Source organism: Trifolium pratense, linkage group LG4 (assembly GCF_020283565.1).
Source record: "Trifolium pratense cultivar HEN17-A07 linkage group LG4, ARS_RC_1.1, whole genome shotgun sequence".
NCBI lineage: Eukaryota > Viridiplantae > Streptophyta > Magnoliopsida > Fabales > Fabaceae > Trifolium > Trifolium pratense.
This window is the reverse complement of record NC_060062.1, coordinates 12,606,578-12,626,787: the sequence shown is the minus strand read 5'-3', so window position 1 is coordinate 12,626,787 and position 20,210 is coordinate 12,606,578. Positions and strand designations below refer to the sequence as shown.

The window sequence follows — 20,210 nt, the reverse complement described above, 5'->3', positions numbered from 1 at the left end:
CCATGACATCAAAATCAGACCCCTCATCCAGGAGATCATCATCCTCCATGTCATCTTCATCTTCTGCCCCTCCTTGGGCATTTTCAGCTATTGGCTCTTCCAATATTATGGAAAGCCTCTCCTTTACTGGCCTCTTGGCCATTTCGACCTTTTCAACCTTTTGGGTTGCAACAGCCTTGCCCCCAGCCTCTTTTGCTGGCAACTTTTGTTTCCTCTGGAACCTTCGCCACTGAGTGCGGGTCATAGGATTTTTTCCCTTATAGTTATTCCTATAAGAGTATTTGTTGACTTCAGTGGCAGCATTCACTGTTTCTTTCCCAGCTACCACTTTTGAACCCTTGGGTTCAGCTACAATGTTCACGTTAACATTGCTAGAGCTTCCATTTTCCATCATCCTTCGATTGAAAGTGACATACTGTCCACTCACCCATTGGTTAACAGGTGCTCTCCCAGATGGTTTGAAAGTGTTCTGGGGGCCTAGCCTTTGCTGGATCGAAAGGCCTTTGGTAATAGGCTTTCCCCAATTGGCTCCTCTGTAAGGCCAAGCTTTTTGATTTGGCCTAGATTTTGGCCATTTCCTCTTGTTTTCAGCATAAGGTACAACACTTTGGAGGCCTGCAGTAGCCTCTTTGTCGCACACAGCACTGCATCTAGGGCAAAGCATCACTTCAGCATTCTTCAGCTTGCACCTATTTAGGAAGTCCACCAATTCTTCCTCAGCATTGGGATACACCTCACGTACCCTCTTTTCATACTCCTCTTCAGGCACAGCCTTGATTGGAGCAGTAGCATCTATCACTTCGACCATGTTGCAGTCATAGACTTCGACATAGGTAGCGTCTGCAGGTGGCAAAGGATCTGAATCTACCTTCATTGGAGGCTTAGCCTTATCAGCATACTTCAGCCTTCCTTCATTCAGCGCTTTTTGCACCAAATCCCTGAAAACAACACATTGATAAGTTTTATGTCCCAAATAATTATGAAACTTACAATAACCTCTTTTCTTTCTTTGTTCTATTGGTGGTATTTTCATATCTTTTGGCACAATAATTTGGCCGTCAGTCACCAATAAGTCAAAAATTTCATCACATTTAGTGATGTCGAAAGTATAAGTCTTCGTAACAAACTTATCATTTTTTGGTTCGATAGGATTTTTTCCATTCGACGGCCTCAACAATTTGCAAGTGTAAGGAGGCCCAGGCTTTAATTCAGCCACATTAATATCACTATCGTCGAAATCTAAGTATTCATCACTCGTTTCATAATCAATTTCATTATCATAGGAGTCAACAAAACCTATTTCTTTCTTTTTCTGAAACTTAGAATTTCTAACTTTTTCAGCTTTTAACCTTTCGATTTGTCTCACTCTGTCAGCCAACTGTGACATGTCTCGAAGGTATTGGGTATCCAATTTCTTTCGAATTGAATAATCTAACCCACCAGCAGCCATTTCCACTAGCTCGTGTTCAGGCACTTGAGTAAAGCACCTGGATTTCAGCAAACGAAACCTATTTAGATAGTCATCAATTGACTCTTGGTTTTTTCTTTTTACACTGGCTAACTCTTTCAGACTTATCTTAGTTTGGCCCATATAAAATTGCTCATGGAAAATCCTTTCCAATTGGGCCCAACTATTGATCGAATTGGGAGGCAAAGTTGTAAACCAAGTAAATGCATTCTTGGTAAGCGAATTAGGAAAATACTTCATTCGCAAGTTTTCATTATTCGCCAAATTCCCCGACTCAGCTAGATACCTGGCAATATGTTCTACGGTTGACTCATTAGTGTCCCCAGCAAACTTAGTGTATTTTGGGACTTTCCAACCTCTTGGTAACTCGGTTTGCAGCACATATTCAGTGAAAGCAGAGACAAAGTTTGGCCTTCGACAACCCGTGTTTAGGCCGTTTTGGGCCAAAATCGTTTCGACCATGTTAGCCAAATTGTGTTGGCCAAGCAAATTATTGTTTTGCACCTCTCGCACTACCTCGTCAGGATCCTGGTTCCTCCTAACCATTACCACTGGGGGGTTCTGATGTACCATTTGTGGATTTGGGTTCATAACAGGAGGGTTTTGATTTACTACTTGAGGCATTTGATTAACCTCGTGAGGATAATAGGTTTCCTCTTGTACAACTGGCGTAGGTGTTGGGTTAGGAACTGTTTCAGCAGCCACATAGGTTGGCCTCTGCTGCACTGGGGTCGAAGACATTGCAGGTAATATTACTTGTGGAGTAATGGGATTTACTCTAGGAGGTGGTGGAGGTGTCCCAAAAAAATCTGCAATTCGACTCATTTGAAATGCCAACATTTGATAACTCTCATTGGTATTCTGAATTAATGGATTAAACACAGTACCTATTTGTTGTGTTAAGAGATTAACCATTTCGTGGTTGCTCTCATCCATTTGCTGTCTCAAAGACAGCACAGATGCAGTCGTTAAGGGTGTGGGAGTTACCCTTGACGAAGTATACCTATCAGGTTCGAAACTTGGCATTCCTAAGCCAAGTGTGGGGGGAGGCCCATACATAAAGCCCTGACCTGATGGTGGTTTCGAACGTCCAAAACCAGCAGTTACGGACGGAATTGCCATAGTTGGTACTGGCAAAGTTGGAATAACATCATGCACAGTCGAAATGGTTGGACTGGAGAATATTGGAACATTCACCAACTCAGATGTTACCAAACTTTGTGGAGGCGGATCGACTCCACCACTCGAACTTGCTTCACTACTCATCGCACTAGAACTTGGAGTTTTACTAGGATTAGATCTCTGAGTAGTTTTAACCATAACCTAACTTATCATGAGTTATATGCAAGTAACAAGTTTTTTTTTTTTTCCACAATATAACAATAAACACAACTTTAACAAACACAAAACCCGTCCCACTGGGCGTGCCAATTTGTTTACGTTGGTATTTGGTAAACAACCGCTAGTTTAAGTATTTAAACTCGCGAGATCAACTAGTAAATCTCAGGACAATTTTGTGTTTATTCGTTTCAAGAAAACTGTTTGAATGTTCGTTTGACTAAGGAAACAAACACTTAGGAATTAAAATATTTTAAAGCATACAAGAGAAACTAATTCGAATCGCCTCGAAGTAGCAGTTTCTCAAGCAAGTATCTGGATTCAGACTTAGAAAAAATTACTGGAAAACAAATTGCATTGCATTGAATGAAAAACAATTACAAATAAAGATGGTTCACAAAACATACATTTCTCCTTCGAATTCCGTTCGTTCGATCGCTGAGTACTTAGAATTTTTAGAGAGAATGTTTGTATAAATTTTGTGACCCTTGTTCCAAATGAAAAACTACTATAAATACTACTACTAAGTGGTAACTGTTTCTCGATCATCTGGACGCTCCTTCATTTGCCACGTCGACCACGTTCTCCACTTTCATCTTTCATTCCTTCAGCGCGCGCCAAGATCTTTTGGGCCATTCGTTGTTTCTTTTTTGGGCTTGGCCCAACTATCTCTCGATTCGATTTTGCGCCTTCGATAGCCTCCTGGTAAAACCAAAACTATACGCATCTTCTACAGCTCTCGAAACGCTTTTCTGCTTCGACATAGGGAGTTCTCGACATCAACTTTGAAAGTTTTGTTTTGATAATATAACCCCCAAAATAAATATTGGACCCACCAATTATATTTAATTGATAAATACCAAATTTATGTCCAACACTATGATAAGGGAAAAGGTTAGAAACTACATATATGATGATCTTATATTTTCCATTTTATCAAAATTGCCCCTAAAATCTTTGAAGCGATTTGGATGTGTTAGTAAACCATGGTCTCTTTTATTTGAAAACAATAATTTCATGAGTATTTTTCGCAACAATTTCATATCCAATCATCATTCTTGCTATGAGGATACATCTCTTCTTCTACCAATTGGTGATAAAGTTTTTCATTCACCTTATAGTGATAGATTTGAGAATATGGTTGAATTAGATTTGCCTAATTCATTTCAAGAGGAGAATCCTAATTTTGGCATTTTAGATTCTGGTAGTATTACCGGAATTCTTTGCCTATACTCACAGAATAATGATAGAATTGTATTTTGGAACCCAACAACAAAAGAATTCAAAGTCATTCCTCCAAGTCCTCTCGAGTCTGTACCACCTTATCAGCAATTTCTCATTTATCTTCATGGGTTTGGCTATGACCATGTTAGAGATGATTATAAATTGCTTAGGCATGTATCTTATTTTCCACCATCTTTCGGAGATTGTGAATATCTTGGCATTTCATATCATGATTTGCCGCATGAAGATATATTACGTGATTCCTTTTATGAGACATACAGTCTTAGAAGTAACTCTTGGAAAAAACTTGATACGTGGCATGATTCTTCTGTGCGGGGTAGTTACTTAGGTGAGCGACTTTACTTGGATGGAAAGTGTAATTGGTGGGACTATATAGATAGTGACCTTCCAAATGTTAAATCCGCCTTGGCGTCATTTGATTTGGCCAATGAAGTGTTATTTACAACACTTATACCCTTAGACGTGCCTATAGATGTGGCTGATGAATATATGTTTTATCATCACTTGGTGGAGTTATGTGGTTTTATTGCTTTTATCACATGGATTATTGGTACATCTACCTTTGACATATCAATTTTATATGAAGTTGGTGTGAAAGAATCATGGACTAAACTGTTTATTGTTGGACCATTGTCTTGCATTGAGCGTCCTATCGGAACAGGAAAAAAGGGTGCTATATTTTTTACAAAAGAAGATGGTGAAATATTTCTGTTTAACTTGAGCACGCAGAAGATTGAGGAGCTCGGCATTCAAGGAATTTATTCTCATGTGTTATTTTATAGGAAAAATTTTCTTTCATTTGGAGGATAAATCATTAATTTGATTTTTAAGCAAGAGATTTATGACCATGATTATTGGGATTTTACAATCTTTATTTTTGTTTGGGATGATGGATCAACATCTTATTTGATGTTGAAATAACTTATATCCAGGCAACTATAAGAAAAATCATTACATTCTGCTAAAGAGATTTATGCCTCTTGTGTTTTTTTTTTTCTTTGTCAAGATGCCTCTATGTTTAATTGTGTGCTTTAATTTTTTTTTCTTTCATATTCCAAATCATTAATTAACATGTGTTTAAAGCTTGATGGCCCAGTAATATACCCTATCAATTTCTAATTTATTTTGCAAAATATCCAAATTCCATATATGAACGGAACGAAGTTGAAGAAACAATGGAGATTGAGTCCAATGGAACAGATTTTGCCTCATGTTTCTGGTTTTGATTTTGTGTTGCAGGTTAGAAATCAATTTTAAGTGATTTTCCAAGTCTTTTACACGACAACATATAAGCACAGCTTAACATGATATTGTCATTATGTTGGGTAGGTTGTGGCATACATTATGTGGATTGGTCTTGATTAAATACTATTAACAACGGTGCTTTAGTAAAATTAGAGTTTTTGAATGTAGAGAATTCAAATTCCAAAAGATGCGGCATTTGTAAACTTGCATGAGATGCATTTAATGGAATACTTTCATTACATTTTTGAATGAGTTTATATACCAAAATTTAGGATACAAATGTTCACCTAGTATTGGTTACTTCCCCTTTGCTTTCTAATGCAAATACATTGTTTGTTGAATCCATGTCAGCTACACTGAGATTAGTAGCAAAACAAAATTCTTTGCATGATTGAATTAAACACACAAGTGCTGGATTTGGCACACTAGTATTGGAAATTACATTGCTAGCTGCATTCATTAGTCTAACAAGTGTATCCTTCTGAAACCGTTGAGAATTTTCTTTGAATAGATTCAACCACGACGACTTCGAAAATGGTTGCAAGTCTTTTGGGGTGTTACTGGTGATACATTTGAGAGCAACAATATAATCATCCTTCTCAAGCTTTGTACAGAACCTCTCCTTGATTAGAGAAACTGGTGGAATTCTATCTGTGTCAGCCAAGTGCTTCCATGTTATCTCCAATGGCTCTTCCTGAAAACAAAGCAAAGTTCTACTTGTCAACGAAATGATCTCAAAGTTCTTCGTAAAGTTTGAGATCTATTATTTGTTAGGAGTAATTATGTAGTCTCTACCAAGAAAGAGAAGGTTAGAGCTAAGATTTTATAACAGCATAGTAGAACAAATTCAAGACAAAAGTGTACTTACTATAGAAACAAGTATAATATGTCAATCAAAACATACAAGGGTGTATAACAAGATTATGAGAAATCATTAAAAAAATATCAAGATTTTGAATCAAACATGACATATTCATACTAATATAAGGGCTCAGCAGCACAAAATATACATGTACGCGAATAGGGATATCATACAAACGGGTAATCCGCAACATCTTTAACTGAAGCATATATGCATTTGTTTAGATTCTTGTAATCATTTTCCTGTCTAAAATACACATTATTCAAAGTAACATTGACCAGCAAAAAAATGAAGAGGATAGCAAGAAAATACACATTACTATGCAAGGTTTTATTCATAACTACTCCTACCTTATTAAGCATATATCCCAAATTAACATATGCCTTCATTCATAAATCAATGAATATGGAGAAAAAAGAATAGAAAGGTCACCTTTCCAGCTCTAGAAGCCTCCAAAATCATTTGAAGATGCCGTTTTGGATTGAAGTGATAACCATGGTACAGCATCCTCTGGTAAACATAGTCAAAATAAATCCATCTTTTTTCTGCAGCACATGCATCTAACATGGTATTGAATGTGTATATATCTGGTATCACTCGCATTTTGTAATCATCTTTTCGACTCAAATGATTTGTGTTTTCTAACATTTGCTCAAATAACTCTTTAGCTTCTTGAAACATCTCATGATCAACGTATGCTTTCAGCATTATGTTGTAAGTAACCAGATTCGGAGCACATATGTCCTTCATTTTTTCAAAAATGTAAGCTCCGTCTTGAATGTTTCCAGAGTCTAAACTTGCTTGCATCAAGCCAGTGTAGGTCACTACCAGTGGTTTATTTGCAACCTTACATATCTTGTCTATCTGTCAAAGGACGAACAATACCAACAGACATCAGTGATCAAGCCTTTTAAATTGTACAAATACCCTTGCACACTAGAATTAACATAACTTTTCATAACGACCACGACACTTATCTTTGAACTTAGAATTTATACATCACAGAATCAACAAAAATTACAATGGTCCAATCAACTTATGTCAACTGAAGTTATCATCAGATTCATCACACTCCCCTGAAGGCCATAACATTGACAATTCATGTTGTTTGGAGTATGTTAGTTGATATAAATAAGGTGGAAGCATTATAAATTCCATAGATATATATATTACTTAGGAAGGAACATGGTGCACTTTATCCTATGTTGTATTTCATCAATTGCTAGTTACCAGTCCATTTGTGTGTGGGTGTGTATTGGAGATTCATTGTGCTACTAATAGAACTTTTTCACAATTTTCCCTTTATTATATTTCTTAGGCTACACTCAGACTTAGAAGAAATTGAAAAAGAAAATTAAAAAAAAAATGATCATTGATCAGTAATCTCCTCCATTTCTTTCCAAATCCAAATCATTATACCTTGCTTTGAAAATTTTGTGGATTCATCCCCCACCTTTTCACTGGTGAATGGACCCATCGGATGGAGACAATATATCAAATTGTTATAAACTTATTGGTACATAATTCCATGAAATTAAACTTATATCAATCAAATTCAAATGAAATTCTACCAAAAGGCTTGTTCAAAAAAAGAAATTCTACCAAAAGGTCTCTTAACTCAGGAGGACAACTCCTTCCTAAAACATTTTCACAGCCTAATTCAAGGAAGTGCAATGTTATTATAGTTTCTTCGTGTATGGGTAGGTGGATGGTGGGACTGTGGAACAACTATTGCCTTGTCTCTTACAAACTGTTGAGTTTGTTCGGCATTACATCTTGCTGATGCCTTATGTGATGGAGCTATGTACTGTTAGATATGAGGGGAGGGGTTTGGGTGATAGGGTCACTCCTTCTTGCATTAAGGGGACTTTGGAATATGTGGCTTGAGAATAATGAAGAATACACTATCAAGTTGGTTCTCCAAAGTCACACAGATACATTAGTCATCCAAAAAATATGGCCAGGATCTACAAGGTACCACATTAGTCTCAAAATAGGTCCAAAAAATCTAGCACTAAGGTGGTGACAGATGTAAATTGGGAGGACCAACTTAAGTGAGTTTACTCTGAAAAATTGAAGTCCTTTCCTAAAAAGTGGAAAATTTAGAAAATATCAAGAATTCAATTTGAATTGCTTATTTTCTCATAGTACGGCTATTTCACCTTTGGGATGTTCTTTCTTCTTGGAGATTTTTTAAGCTCCGACTTTTATGTAAGTATAACTCGACCTTGTTACAATAATTTTAAAAATACATCATACGGCTATTAATGCACTTATAATATTGAATGAAAACGAAATGGACATTGCACATTAGCATATCTACCCCTCCCTGCCTTCCCAACCCTTTCAGAAAAGCAACTGAAAGAAAAAAATAGGAATAACAAAAAGCACCTGCATCAGTGCCTCGTGACGTCTTCCAGCTGCACACAGGCATCGAGCTAGATCATAATAAAGAGAAGCAGAGCCAACAATTCCACGTCTTTCCATTTCGAGGACAGCCGATACAGCCTCATCAATTTTTCCCTCTTTCCAAAATGTATTCACGAGAACTGCACATAACAAGTGCAGGTCAAGATAATAATCACATGATGTTATTAGGTGATTCACATGGATGTGAAAATAAATGAGAATACCTCTATATGTTAATGGATTAGGAATAGAAGATTTCTGAAGTTTTCTAAAAAATTCATGAACCAAGTTGTATTTGCCACATGAAAACATCACCTGTTCAACAAGTATTACACAAATTTGTGAATTATGTGCAAGTCAACATTCACTCATAGATGCATTTGCATTTGTAGGTTTCCTGTTCTTCCAAGGAATCAGATTTACCCAATTGCAATATAACGGGTTATGCTTATACTCTTCTTTTTTCTTTTTAAAGAAAAATTTGAATTATTAGTCACATCTCTTACTAATTAAGTACTAAATTTAAATATTTTCTTCAACTCCAAGTGTGTAATGAATAACTCTTTTAAATTAATTAACTATTTTAGCAGCTTATTATTTTTCTCTTTGTTAGTACTCACAATTTATAATAGAATCTTAGAATCTTAATATTATTAAATTTAACAGCCCAATTTTAAGTCTCGGAATGATTAAAATGTTTTGTTATATATCAGGACTCAATAAAATGCACATATGTAATGTAACCGTAAGTCATAGAAACACCAGAAGCAACCAATACCTCCATAACTAGGCCATATGTTGCAGCCGAAGGTTTTATGTTTTGCTTCTTTAACTGCTGTAAAACCCAAAATGCTCCTTCCCACTGTTTCCCCTTAACGCATGCATTAAGGACCTGCATATGCATTTGATATATAAAATACTAAATCAGACCTTTAATCGGGAAACAGGACAACTACAAAAGATATTTTTTACAAGAAAAAATAGCCTAGTTTCAAATAGAACGCTAAAGCAGAGAAGGAAAATAGTTATTCAATCAATACAGGGTATGGGTATGTGGAAATCCAACCACAATAGTATAGAGATTAAACAAACGCACGGCAGAAAGACTAAGGTATGCACACAAAGTGTGCAAGCGTGATGTCTCTTAAGAAACTTTGGATTGCAAAATTCACTTGGGACATTCACGGGAAGATGATGGATCATCAAAACCTTCGTATGGCAATCAAAAGGACAAAGAGAAAAGAAAAATAAAATTTGCAGTATCAAGCAGCTAATGGACAAATAGAAAGTATTTTAATCTTTAAATTGATCATAAAATTATTAATTTTGAGACCAATCAAGAATTAGCTGCATGAAAATGGATTTTCCTGTTAGAATATCTATTCTTGGACTTTAACATGTACATTCAGAAAGATGAAATGTCTGACCCAAAAGCCATCCATTTCAATCTAGAAGTGGCCTCCAACTCCAAAGATATGGTGCAGAACAACTATCTCTTGAAACATCTAAAACCAAGTTCATTTTTAACAACTTACTGCATTATAAACTACAATATCAGGTTCCAGCCTTGGGTCCCAGTTCTCAAATACCCCTTTACTGAACTTCTTCTTTGGGTGAGATCGCATAATATCAATCACATCAAAGAGTTGCTTCATGTGCCCTGCTTGCCCAAGAGTAACAGCAATACTATGATAAGCTACTAAGTCAGGATATGTGGACATTTGTTGCTGGAAGAAAAGGAAAATGTTAGTGGAGTTGTTTGCATTTCATGTTATTTAACATTAGTTTTACTAAAAACAAGCATATCGCACTGATAGCTGCATTACCTGCATTGCATGAAATACATTTAGTGCTTCCACAGGTCTCCTCAACTTCCCAAGTGCGTCAAGTGCAGCATTGTATACATGCCTAATGTCAAAGAGTAGCATATTAATAGCTACATGTAACAAAACAAAAACCAAAAAGGAAAAAGGGCATTGACTAGCCAGAAATAAAACTTGACATCTTAAAAGGTTCCACTACGAGCTTGCCATCCAGGTGTTAGTCATACTAAGTGTACCACTGGCTATTCAAGTACCTTGGTTTATGGGACTGGAAGCGCTCACGCTTTTGAAGCCATTCGATGACTTGTATCACTCGCTGCCAGTTTCCGAGATTTCCTAAGATTGTGATAAGCCTTCTTATAGAATAGTCATTAAATTTGAGCTTTGCACTTCTTATCATCTTAGAAAACATCCATTCAGGTGAATTGACATCCACACCATTCAGCCTATTCAAGAAAATCGTCAAGACAAGAAAGAAACACTTACACATGAATAAAATAGTAATGAAAATTCCTAAAATCACATACTGAGAATAGTTATTAGATTGTCAACTTAAGTCTGGAAAGAAAGAAAATAATAAATCCCCATGTGAAACGGTGTCTACCTGCAAGATATCTGTAATATCTATTCAGCCATACTAATGTCTGAAAAGTTAATTTAACAAGAAGGAAGAAACCTACAGATACTAGAAAGAAAAATAAAGAGTCTGTAGAGTTCAACTTTATTACTAATACAATATTTTAAACCAAATATTCCTGAGGATCGTGATGCATTATTTGAATCATTATTTTGCTTCATAAATTTGGAGGAGCCCATCTAAAGCTGAGTATGGTGTTTTTCCCATATGAAATACACAACTTCTTTTGCATTCTTTATCTCCCTACTTTAATTAAGGGCTAACAGTCTCACAGATGCAGAGACAAATAATGCTTTAAGCACAAGACTCTCGTGAATAAGATAACAGTAGAAAATGAAAGGTCGGCAAATAACAAGTCCCTCCCAAAAAGCGTAATCACCAGCCATTCCCAAAAAGGACCGGTCATATACAGATTCCGTAAGAGCTAAATATTAGTTTCTCGTCCCGAGAATTTTCAACAGACACATGGCATAAATAACAGAATTGATGTAAAAAGTGAACTCTAAATTATAAATCTAGAGAACACCAACTTAAAAGTCACATTTAATGTAAATGAACTTCATATTAAGTTTCAGCTGAGGCAAAAACTTGTTCTTCCTACACTGACTTGTAGGACGCTGGTTCAACTCCAGAAGTCCAATTTATATATATGGAAAACCACTAAAGTGCAATGTGAGGAAGCTATTAGAAATAATATAAAAGCATTAATGTGGCCATATCCTAAGAGCTTAAGCTTTTGGGATAATCGGTTATCTGACATGGTATCAGAGCCTCTCCACAATCCGTTGGGCCACCTGTTATCAGGTTTCCGCTATCGGGCCACCCACCGTTTATATCCACGCACCAAGCCCAAAAGTGCTGGGCGTGAGGGGGTGTGTTAAGAAGTCTCACATCGGTTGAGAGATGGCCTGACTAAATGTTTATAAAGTGAGGGCAATCCTCACCTTACAAGCCGGTTTTGTAGGTTTGACTTAGGCCCAATATCGATTTTCTAAGAGAAGCTCCTGTAGGAATAAATTTACATCAACAAAAGTAAATGAGTATGAAAAGCCAAACAATCATATATCTCAGCTGAAAGTATTGAAGCATGCAGGTTTAGGTATTTAGCATCATTTGAAGATTGCTTCAATTGAGGCAGCATTTTCATAAAACTTTGTTCAGAAAACAAAATAAAATTCAGTGTAAAAATATATATGTATACGCTGAATTCCCGAGTGCGTTATTTTGTCCAATTCAGATATCCCAAAACCATGAAAGAATGAGTAAATAACATACTGTTTAGCTAGCTTCTGGATTCTCTCCTCCAATTCTTTATGTGAAAAGTGAGCCTTACTGATAACATTGTTCGGGTCCTCAAGATTCTTAAACGCTGCTCGTTCCACCTCCAAATTGTCTGAATCATAACCCCTATTAAGAAAACGCTTACTACTTCCATTCGATTTAACATTCATCCGTCCATTTCTATTAATCAAACTCTGAATTTCACTATACCTTTTACCAGGACCACTATCCATAGCTTTTTTTCTATCTACAAAACTATCTTTATGCGAAAAGTGAGCCTTACTTATAACATTGTTAGGGCCCTCAAGATTCTTAAATGCTGCTCGTTCCACCTCCAAATTGTCCGAATCATAACCCCTATTAACAAAACGCTTACTACTTCCATTCGGTTTTACATTCATCCGTCCATTACTATTCGTCAAACTCTCAATTTCACGATACCTTTTACCAGGACCACCATCCATAGGTTTTTTTCTATCTACAAAACTATCACTACCAAGGGTTTCACCCTTTCTACTATGATCTCTTTCTCTTCTACCAAAACCCTCTTCTTCTGACATCTTTGAAGAATATAAACCATAATTGACCTCCCTCTCTGCAACACTCTCACCACGGCCACCATTCGAACTACTACTTGCATTTGATTTGACATTCATCCGTCCATTTCTATTCGTCAAACTCTCAATTTCACTATATCTTTTACCAGGACCACGATCCATAGGTTTTTTTCTGTCTACAAAACGATCACCACCAAGGGTTTTACCCTTTCTACTATGATCTCTTTCTCTTCTACCAAAACCCTCTTCTTTGGACATCTTTGAAGAATATAACCCATAATTGGCTCCCCTCTCTACAACACTCCCACCACGGCTACCATTCGAATTAGACCTAATTATCTTATTGCTAATCCCTCCACTACGGTTATCAGATTTCCTTCCACTACAGTTATCAGATTTCGGCTCTATACTATGACTCCAATTATTCTTCTTTGTCCTATAATCAAGATTACTTTCTTTCTCACCATTTTCATTCTTAAACCCTTTATTCAATTTTCCTGTTTCTGCTTCATCATCTTCGAAAGCTGCATCTTTCCTACGAATTTTCGGTCCAACCCTTCTGAAATTTCTAACATGATTTCCATCATCAGACTCATTTTTGGATGTTTTCTTAACCCTAATAACAGATTTGGCAGACTCCATAGCCTTTAAATATTCATCAAAAGATGGTTTAAATTCCAATTCCTTGTGAGTAACAAAATTAGAATGATTAGAAGCATCATTCTTGATAGAAAGCATAAGCGGAGTAAAATTGAAGTTTCTAGTATGAGAGAATGAATTGGAAGCATAATGCAAAGTAGAGGAAGTGAAATTGGAGTTGAATTCGAAGGCAATAAGTACCATTTTGTTATCTTGGTTGAGGAATTGCGAATTACGAACGTAGTAGTGATTGTTTCATCATCGTTCGTTGGAGTGAGTGGTGAAATGGGAAGGGAATGAGAGCATGGTGGTGGTGGTGGTGGTGGTGGTGGTGGTGGTGGTGGTGGTATGTCAAATTATCACCTCCTTACCTTATCTTCGCCAGTTCTCCTGCCTAAACCCAAAGGAGTACTATCTAATCTTACAAGTATTGGATTAAATTATTTTCGAGTTTATCCAAATAGCTTGTGCAAATTATGTATTAGTATTATAAATTTTGTCGATATAGTTTATGATAAAATAGTTTATAAAAATATAATTTTTACTAGTGTGAATTTATATCGCATAAACTCAAAAATAAGTTAATTCAAAGGAAACCTTAATCAGATGAGAACTTATTTGAAATTACAAAGTAATTAAACTCACGTGCATAAGATGAGTTGAAGTTCAAACTCCGATCCTATTGTATGGAAACTTTGTATTTATATCATAATAATTAGAGTATTTTATTAAATAAAATTAATTAATCTTTAAACTCTTCTTTTTAAAAATATAAATAAATAAATGAAACTTGTTTTATTTTATCAATTAAATAGGAAGTTGATGAAGCTCAAGGGATATTGCTTGCTTTTCAATGCATCCATAACTTGCAAATAGAAGCTGTTGATTTTTAGCTAGCTTAATTAGTTAAATGGTCCCTTAAAGATATTTTAGATTTCACAATGATCCCTTAAAAAAAAATATGTTTTTGTTACTTAAAGATATCTCCGTTAGTCACAATATTCCTCTCCGTTAATTTGTTTCTATATAAACCGTTTGATCATTTTGTTAAAAATGCAACGGTAGGATTTGCATGTCTACTGAATGTAATGGTGAACCATCATCAAGTAAATATTTCTCTTGTTCTTCATCTTCTTCTCTCTTTTGTTCTTCATCTTCATCGCCAAATTCATCAAATAAACCAAAAACTAAACCCCCAAATCAAAAACCGAAACTCGAAATTGCTGGAAACTCAAAATTCAGAGAAATTAAAAACTGAAACTCAAAATTGTTGAAAACTCAAAATTGTCAATTGTTGGAAACAAACCAAAACTAAATCCCCATCTACATCGCCAATTGCTGGAAACTCAAAATTTAGAGGGTAATTACTCGTTGAAGACACGTGGTTGTTCCTCTAGTTACGGTTCTTGTTGTTGTTGTTGTTCCGGTTATTGCCATGAGAATTTTTCTCTTTGGGAACCTAATTTGAGGGACCATTTATCTCGAATTTGGTCAGTGAAACTTGGTCTGGAGTTGGTATAAAAAAATTCAGATCTGATTTAGTATCAAACTTTAATTTTGTTGTAAATCTGAAAATATTAAAGTTGCAAATCTTAATTTTTCTGGGTTTATTTGATGAATTTTATGAACATGATGATGAAGATGAAGAACAAGGTGAAGAAGAAGATGCAGAATTAGAGAAAAAATTAGTTGAAAATGGTGTACGGTTAGATATAGTGTACATTCAAAATTCAATGGTTATTTTTATTTCAACAAGATCGAATGGTTTAAATTAAAGATTTATTAAGACTTATGGTGGACCACATGTAATGTTAGTCCACCTAATACATTTGGTGTTAAAAATTAACAGAGAGAACTATTGTGACTAACGGAGATGTCTTTAAGGGAATAAAACGGACATTTTTTTCTTTAAGGGACCATTATAAAACTTAAATTGTCTTTAAGGGACTATTTAACTAATTAAGCCTTTTGAGCTTCATACAAACACTATTGTTATGAAGTTTCATAGCAAAAAATAAAAAATAGTGATACATCATTATTAGAAGATGTGATAAAAAATTATGCATAATACTATTTAAAAACTCATGTGTAGACGATCCAATGAAATTGCATATGTATTAGTACAGATTAGTTCCAATTGTATTCACACTATTATTAATAGTGAAAGGTTATAAGCTTTTTAATGTAAAAATAATAATAATAATAAAAAACACAATTCATAAAAATTTGAAATAGAGATAGTCAAATATTGTTTAGGAGAATTTGAGTTTGATTCTTAGGTGAAATGTTTTTATCAAATTTTATTTACCTTGCGACCGAACTCTAGATTACTAGGTCTGCATCTCCTAAGAATATGAGGGTTAAACAAAAAACAAAAGTTTAAAAAATAGTAATTTTTTAGAGAAACATTAAATAATTTCACAAAAATATAAAATAAGAATAAGATTACGTTAAAAATGTGAAGCATGATAAAAGAAAATAATTCAAAGCAAGAAAATGAGAGAGATGAGAAACTTATAGTTTGAAATCTTACTTTTCTAAATGAAAATTTCAGAAATTTCCAACACAAACCCTTGTTCCTGTAGCGATTCAGTGGGAAGTGATTTTACTTGATCAGAAGAGTGATCGCGTCTGGCGTTGCTCCGTTCCGACCCCGGTGAAGTGGAGGGGGTTGTGTACCTGCAGGCGCTCCGACGCTCAAGTGAGTTAAGTGTGGAGCAAAGGTTTTCAGAGTGGGTGAATACATACCTGACTTTCACTAATAGTGTAGAGTGTATATATATATATATATATATATATATATATATATATATATATATATATATATATATATATATATATATATATAGCCCTCAGCGTTGAGCCAATGCCCTTGATGACATTAATGGTCATCAAGTGGCTGCCGGAAAATGGCTGGAGAGCCACGATGAGCAGTCAATGTTCATCATTCTGGTGGTCAGCCGTTACAATTCGCAGAGGTATTGTGACCGTTGACTCGTAGAAGTCTTCGTGGACTGCTCCTCAATGGGCTTTGCTCGATGGCCCAAGTGAGATATTCCTCAGTTGTTGGGCTTTAGGCCCAGTCCAGAACAGGAAGAATAGAGGGGCTTCAATGAAACTGATTGATTGAGATCCTTGTTCGTCGTTCTAGATTGCGATTGAAACCCTAAAAATCGCCCTTCACATCCTTAAAACCCCAAATTTTTAATAACTGATGAAGTGTTGGGGTTTTACCGGTATAACACGCATAGGATACAAAACCAGAAGTCTTTGTGTCGTAAACTACGAAGCCTAGCGTTTTTGTTTTGCAGGATACGAACGTTTGTCAAGATACGAAGGGTAGCGTTTTATTAGTTTTTGCAAGCTTTTCTTTGATGTTGTAAGCATAAGATATGAAGTATAGCGGGTTCTGATCCTAGAATACGAAATGTATGCAATTTCGTATTGTAGGAACCCAACACAACTGGGGCCAAAATTAGGGGTATTTGGGATTTCTGGGGTGGTTAAAAATCAACATGGAGACCTAAAAAGCAATTTTCAAAAAGACAACCAACCGTAAATTAGGCCTAGTACACTTTTTTGAGAAAATTGAAAGCCCAATACACTTTCAAAAGGAAAAATTATCTCTCATCCATCCCATGCATATCTTTTTTCCCACTAAAATTCCTTTTTTGCCGTTGCGAAAAAACTTCGGAACTTTAAGTGGGAGAAAATATATGTGGGAGGGGGAGAGGGAAGAAAATTTTTCTTTCAAAAGAAATAACATAACTTGGTAAAAAAAACTTAAATATGTTATCAGTTCTATTTTTTTTATCCTTATATATTTTTAGTTAGATGTCAAATCACTAAAACTAGTTAACACGGTGTGTCGCATCATCTATTTAGTATAGTCAAATGTCATTGGATATTATGAGGACTACAAATAAGAAATCTTTAAATTTGTACGTAAAATTGCAAAAAAGAAGTCTTTCAAGCTTTATCCCGCCCTTAGATGAATCAAGAAGTTGGACCCAATAGTATATGCAACTATATATGCAAGGAGTAAGAAATGCAGCAAGTCAAGGAGAGTAAGAACATAATTCAATGAGTTAATGAGCAAGGAGGGCATTCTAAGTGTATGATTGCTAATTTTGTAAATCTAGTCAAGTTTGTAAATATGTGATTGATTAACTTGTACTTATGTTTTGCTTATGCTTGCTAAGTTTACACATGCCTTATATGGTTATGGTTATATTTATTCTTATCTCTTATGTCTATCTATTCTTGTTGAGTTGGTAATATTTGGTGAGTTTATGCATGTCTTTTTATGTTTATGAATTATGATTGTGCCCTGAGTTGATGAAGTCTTTGATGCATATGTTTATTGAATTTATGCATGTGATTTTAGCAATATATAATTGGCCATATCATATCAATGGTTTTAGCAAAATAAAGAGTATAATTGGTCAATATAGAATGAATTGAATAGTATGTTGCAGAGCAAAATGGCCCAAAGTGGTTTGCAATTTCAACATCGTACGTGTCTAATCTTCTCTTTTAAGTAATGGAAGGAAGCCCAATTTGAGCAACTAGTCCCCACCTTCCATTTGCATGATGATGTACAACATGTTGCATTATTAGAGGCATTAAAACAATGTTTGTTTTCCCTCTTTTTGTAACCAAAAAAAAAATGTTTGTTTCATCCGATAAACAGGAACTAGGCAACAAAAATTCAAATGAATGCATGAAGTAGATTATATATCCCACACAAAAATCTTTGAAATTTGTTCTGGATGAATTATATACTACCCTTGAAATATATAATTTTCTTGAAATTTATGCTTATGAACTTGGTGTTTGTGATATTTATCTTGAGATCAAACTCGTCCACTGTGTAGCCTTAGTTTTACGTAAAAAAAATAAAAAATAAAAAATCAATTTTTAATGTTTCGATCTCTGTTCCAAATTGTGCAACAACCCAATTCTTCGGCCACAATCAACCAAGGACCATTCACAAGGATCATTCAACCTGCCATACCAAAAGGCATCCAATGCGCCTCATCTCACCGGTTCACGTCTCCTTCATTCTTGACTGTTGGATCACCTTATTACAAACTATTTTTCACATCTCACACCGAATCAACCGGAGACGGTCATGACGCCGCATCTATATAAGCATGGCCATGTGTCATGCTTAGGTACGACTCACTCATACCACATATTTCTCACCTCATCCAGATTTGAAGTTTTGAACGTTGAAATGCTAACTTCTTTTATAGGTATCTTCCTCTTCATCATAGAACAACCACCGCCAAACTTGAAAGTTAGTTTCAACGCACCGAAATCCTTGCATTGCGAAGTTCACCATCGAATATGTGTTTGTTCTGGGTTGTGTTCTAGTATTCGATAATCATCTTTTACGAATCAAACGAAACTTAAAAATACAATCAAGCGGGTAAATAAAACAAGAGCATTGACCTAATTCGATATTTTTTTTTTTAATTGACCTAATTATTTCTCTCCTTTCTCTGCCGCTAGCAGAAAAAAATTTCACTCCTTTCTTTGATTTTCTCTTGGTTTATAGATTAGAGAGGGGTGGTTTAGGATCAATTTTGATCCCAAATCAACCTTCTTGATTGTTTTTTGTTTCTTTTTATTTAAATAACTGATATTCACATACTTTTTAGGTTTTATTTGAGTTTTTCTCTCTTGTGATTTTTCATCTGGTGTTGTTTAATCCCGTTTTAGTGCGGAATTTTTGTTTTGTTTATCCCGTCTTAGTACGGTGTTTGTCCCGTCTTAGTACGGTGTTTGTTTTTTTGTTCAAATTTGCAGGTTTGTTTCGATCCAAATTCAATGTAAATTCAATCACATTAGCATCATCAACGTTGTAGATCCGGATACATAATCATTCCGGACATTTGAAGATTGTCAAATCAATTGTAGGCTTTGTCAAATACATCAAGCCGTTTTATGCTATTAACTCGGATACTGTGAGTCTGTTTGCAGATTCATCATTATTAGTTTTTAGCAAAATTGAATATGTAATGATTTTGATTGATGTATTCCCTATGAATTTGAAATGAATGGATGAATATTTGTTTTTGAGTAAAAAAAAAACAAGAGCATTGATTATTAAGTGGTCCACATCCATTTTAAGTTACCCCACAACTGAGAGTGTAAAACTAAAACCAAACATAAACACAAAACACAAACAGTAACCGACGGATAGTAGGTGCCAAGTCCAAGAAATGACATTGGGGTGTGTGTGGTCCATGCATGAAATAAAGTTATGGGATACCAACCAATGAATAATTGAGCCATCCTTGACCATGAGCTGTCTATGTTCCATCTATAATAATGTAGTCCCTGCGGCTACAGTACAGGGTACATACCTACATTACATTACTACACACCCAGAATCCTAAAACCGGAAATACACATATATGCATTGTTCTGGACCACATTTTTACCAAAATCTTATAATATAAATGTATCAAATTTCTTGTCAAAAAAAATGTATAAAAATTTATGAATAGAACAAGTAACTCAAGTGATCTCAGCTAAGAGTTAAAGAAGTTAAGGAATTCAAAGTCTATAAATAATGTTAGAATTTGCACGTATTTGTATCTATTTAGTGATTTGTCTGCTTACAATAGTTCAACCTATCCAAAAAAAATTACCTGCCTACAAATATGAAAAATATTGACACTAATAACAACTAATT

The 20,210-nt window shown here is 35.2% G+C and overlaps 3 protein-coding genes across 3 annotated transcripts in view; 1 reads left to right on the top strand and 2 right to left on the bottom strand.

Moving 5' to 3' along the window:
- Positions 1-13,918, bottom strand: part of LOC123920045 — a 28,088-nt gene extending 14,170 nt beyond the window's left edge. The window contains exon 1 of the mRNA XM_045972135.1: positions 13,868-13,918. The gene's annotated coding sequence lies outside the window, so the exon portion shown is untranslated. The remainder of the gene's footprint in view (positions 1-13,867) is intronic.
- Positions 3,686-5,029, top strand: LOC123922124 (F-box/kelch-repeat protein At3g06240-like). Its single transcript, XM_045974869.1, has one exon. It carries the CDS (start codon positions 3,686-3,688, stop codon positions 4,859-4,861), a length of 1,176 nt encoding a protein of 391 aa, XP_045830825.1. The 3' UTR covers positions 4,862-5,029.
- LOC123920044 (pentatricopeptide repeat-containing protein At1g30610, chloroplastic) lies at positions 5,511-13,825 on the bottom strand. Its single transcript, XM_045972134.1, has 9 exons — positions 12,303-13,825; positions 10,645-10,836; positions 10,394-10,475; positions 10,103-10,294; positions 9,346-9,459; positions 8,792-8,882; positions 8,550-8,707; positions 6,591-7,022; positions 5,511-5,990 (listed from the first exon to the last, which is right to left on the bottom strand). Exons 1-9 carry the CDS (start codon positions 13,706-13,708, stop codon positions 5,580-5,582), a joined length of 3,078 nt encoding a protein of 1,025 aa, XP_045828090.1. The 5' UTR covers positions 13,709-13,825; the 3' UTR covers positions 5,511-5,579.
- Positions 13,919-20,210: the final 6,292 nt, after the last annotated feature.

Coding starts and splice junctions, on each gene's coding strand:
- LOC123922124 (XM_045974869.1), top strand. CDS start 3,686: ATGATAAGGGAAAAGGTTAGAAACTACATATATGATGATCTTATATTT.
- LOC123920044 (XM_045972134.1), bottom strand. CDS start 13,708: ATGGTACTTATTGCCTTCGAATTCAACTCCAATTTCACTTCCTCTACT. Junction 10,295..10,393: donor ATGTATTTCATGCAATGCAG/GTAATGCAGCTA, acceptor CTTTTCTTCCAG/CAACAAATGTCCACATATCC. Junction 8,883..9,345: donor CATATGGCCTAGTTATGGAG/GTATTGGTTGCT, acceptor CTTGTTGAACAG/GTGATGTTTTCATGTGGCAA.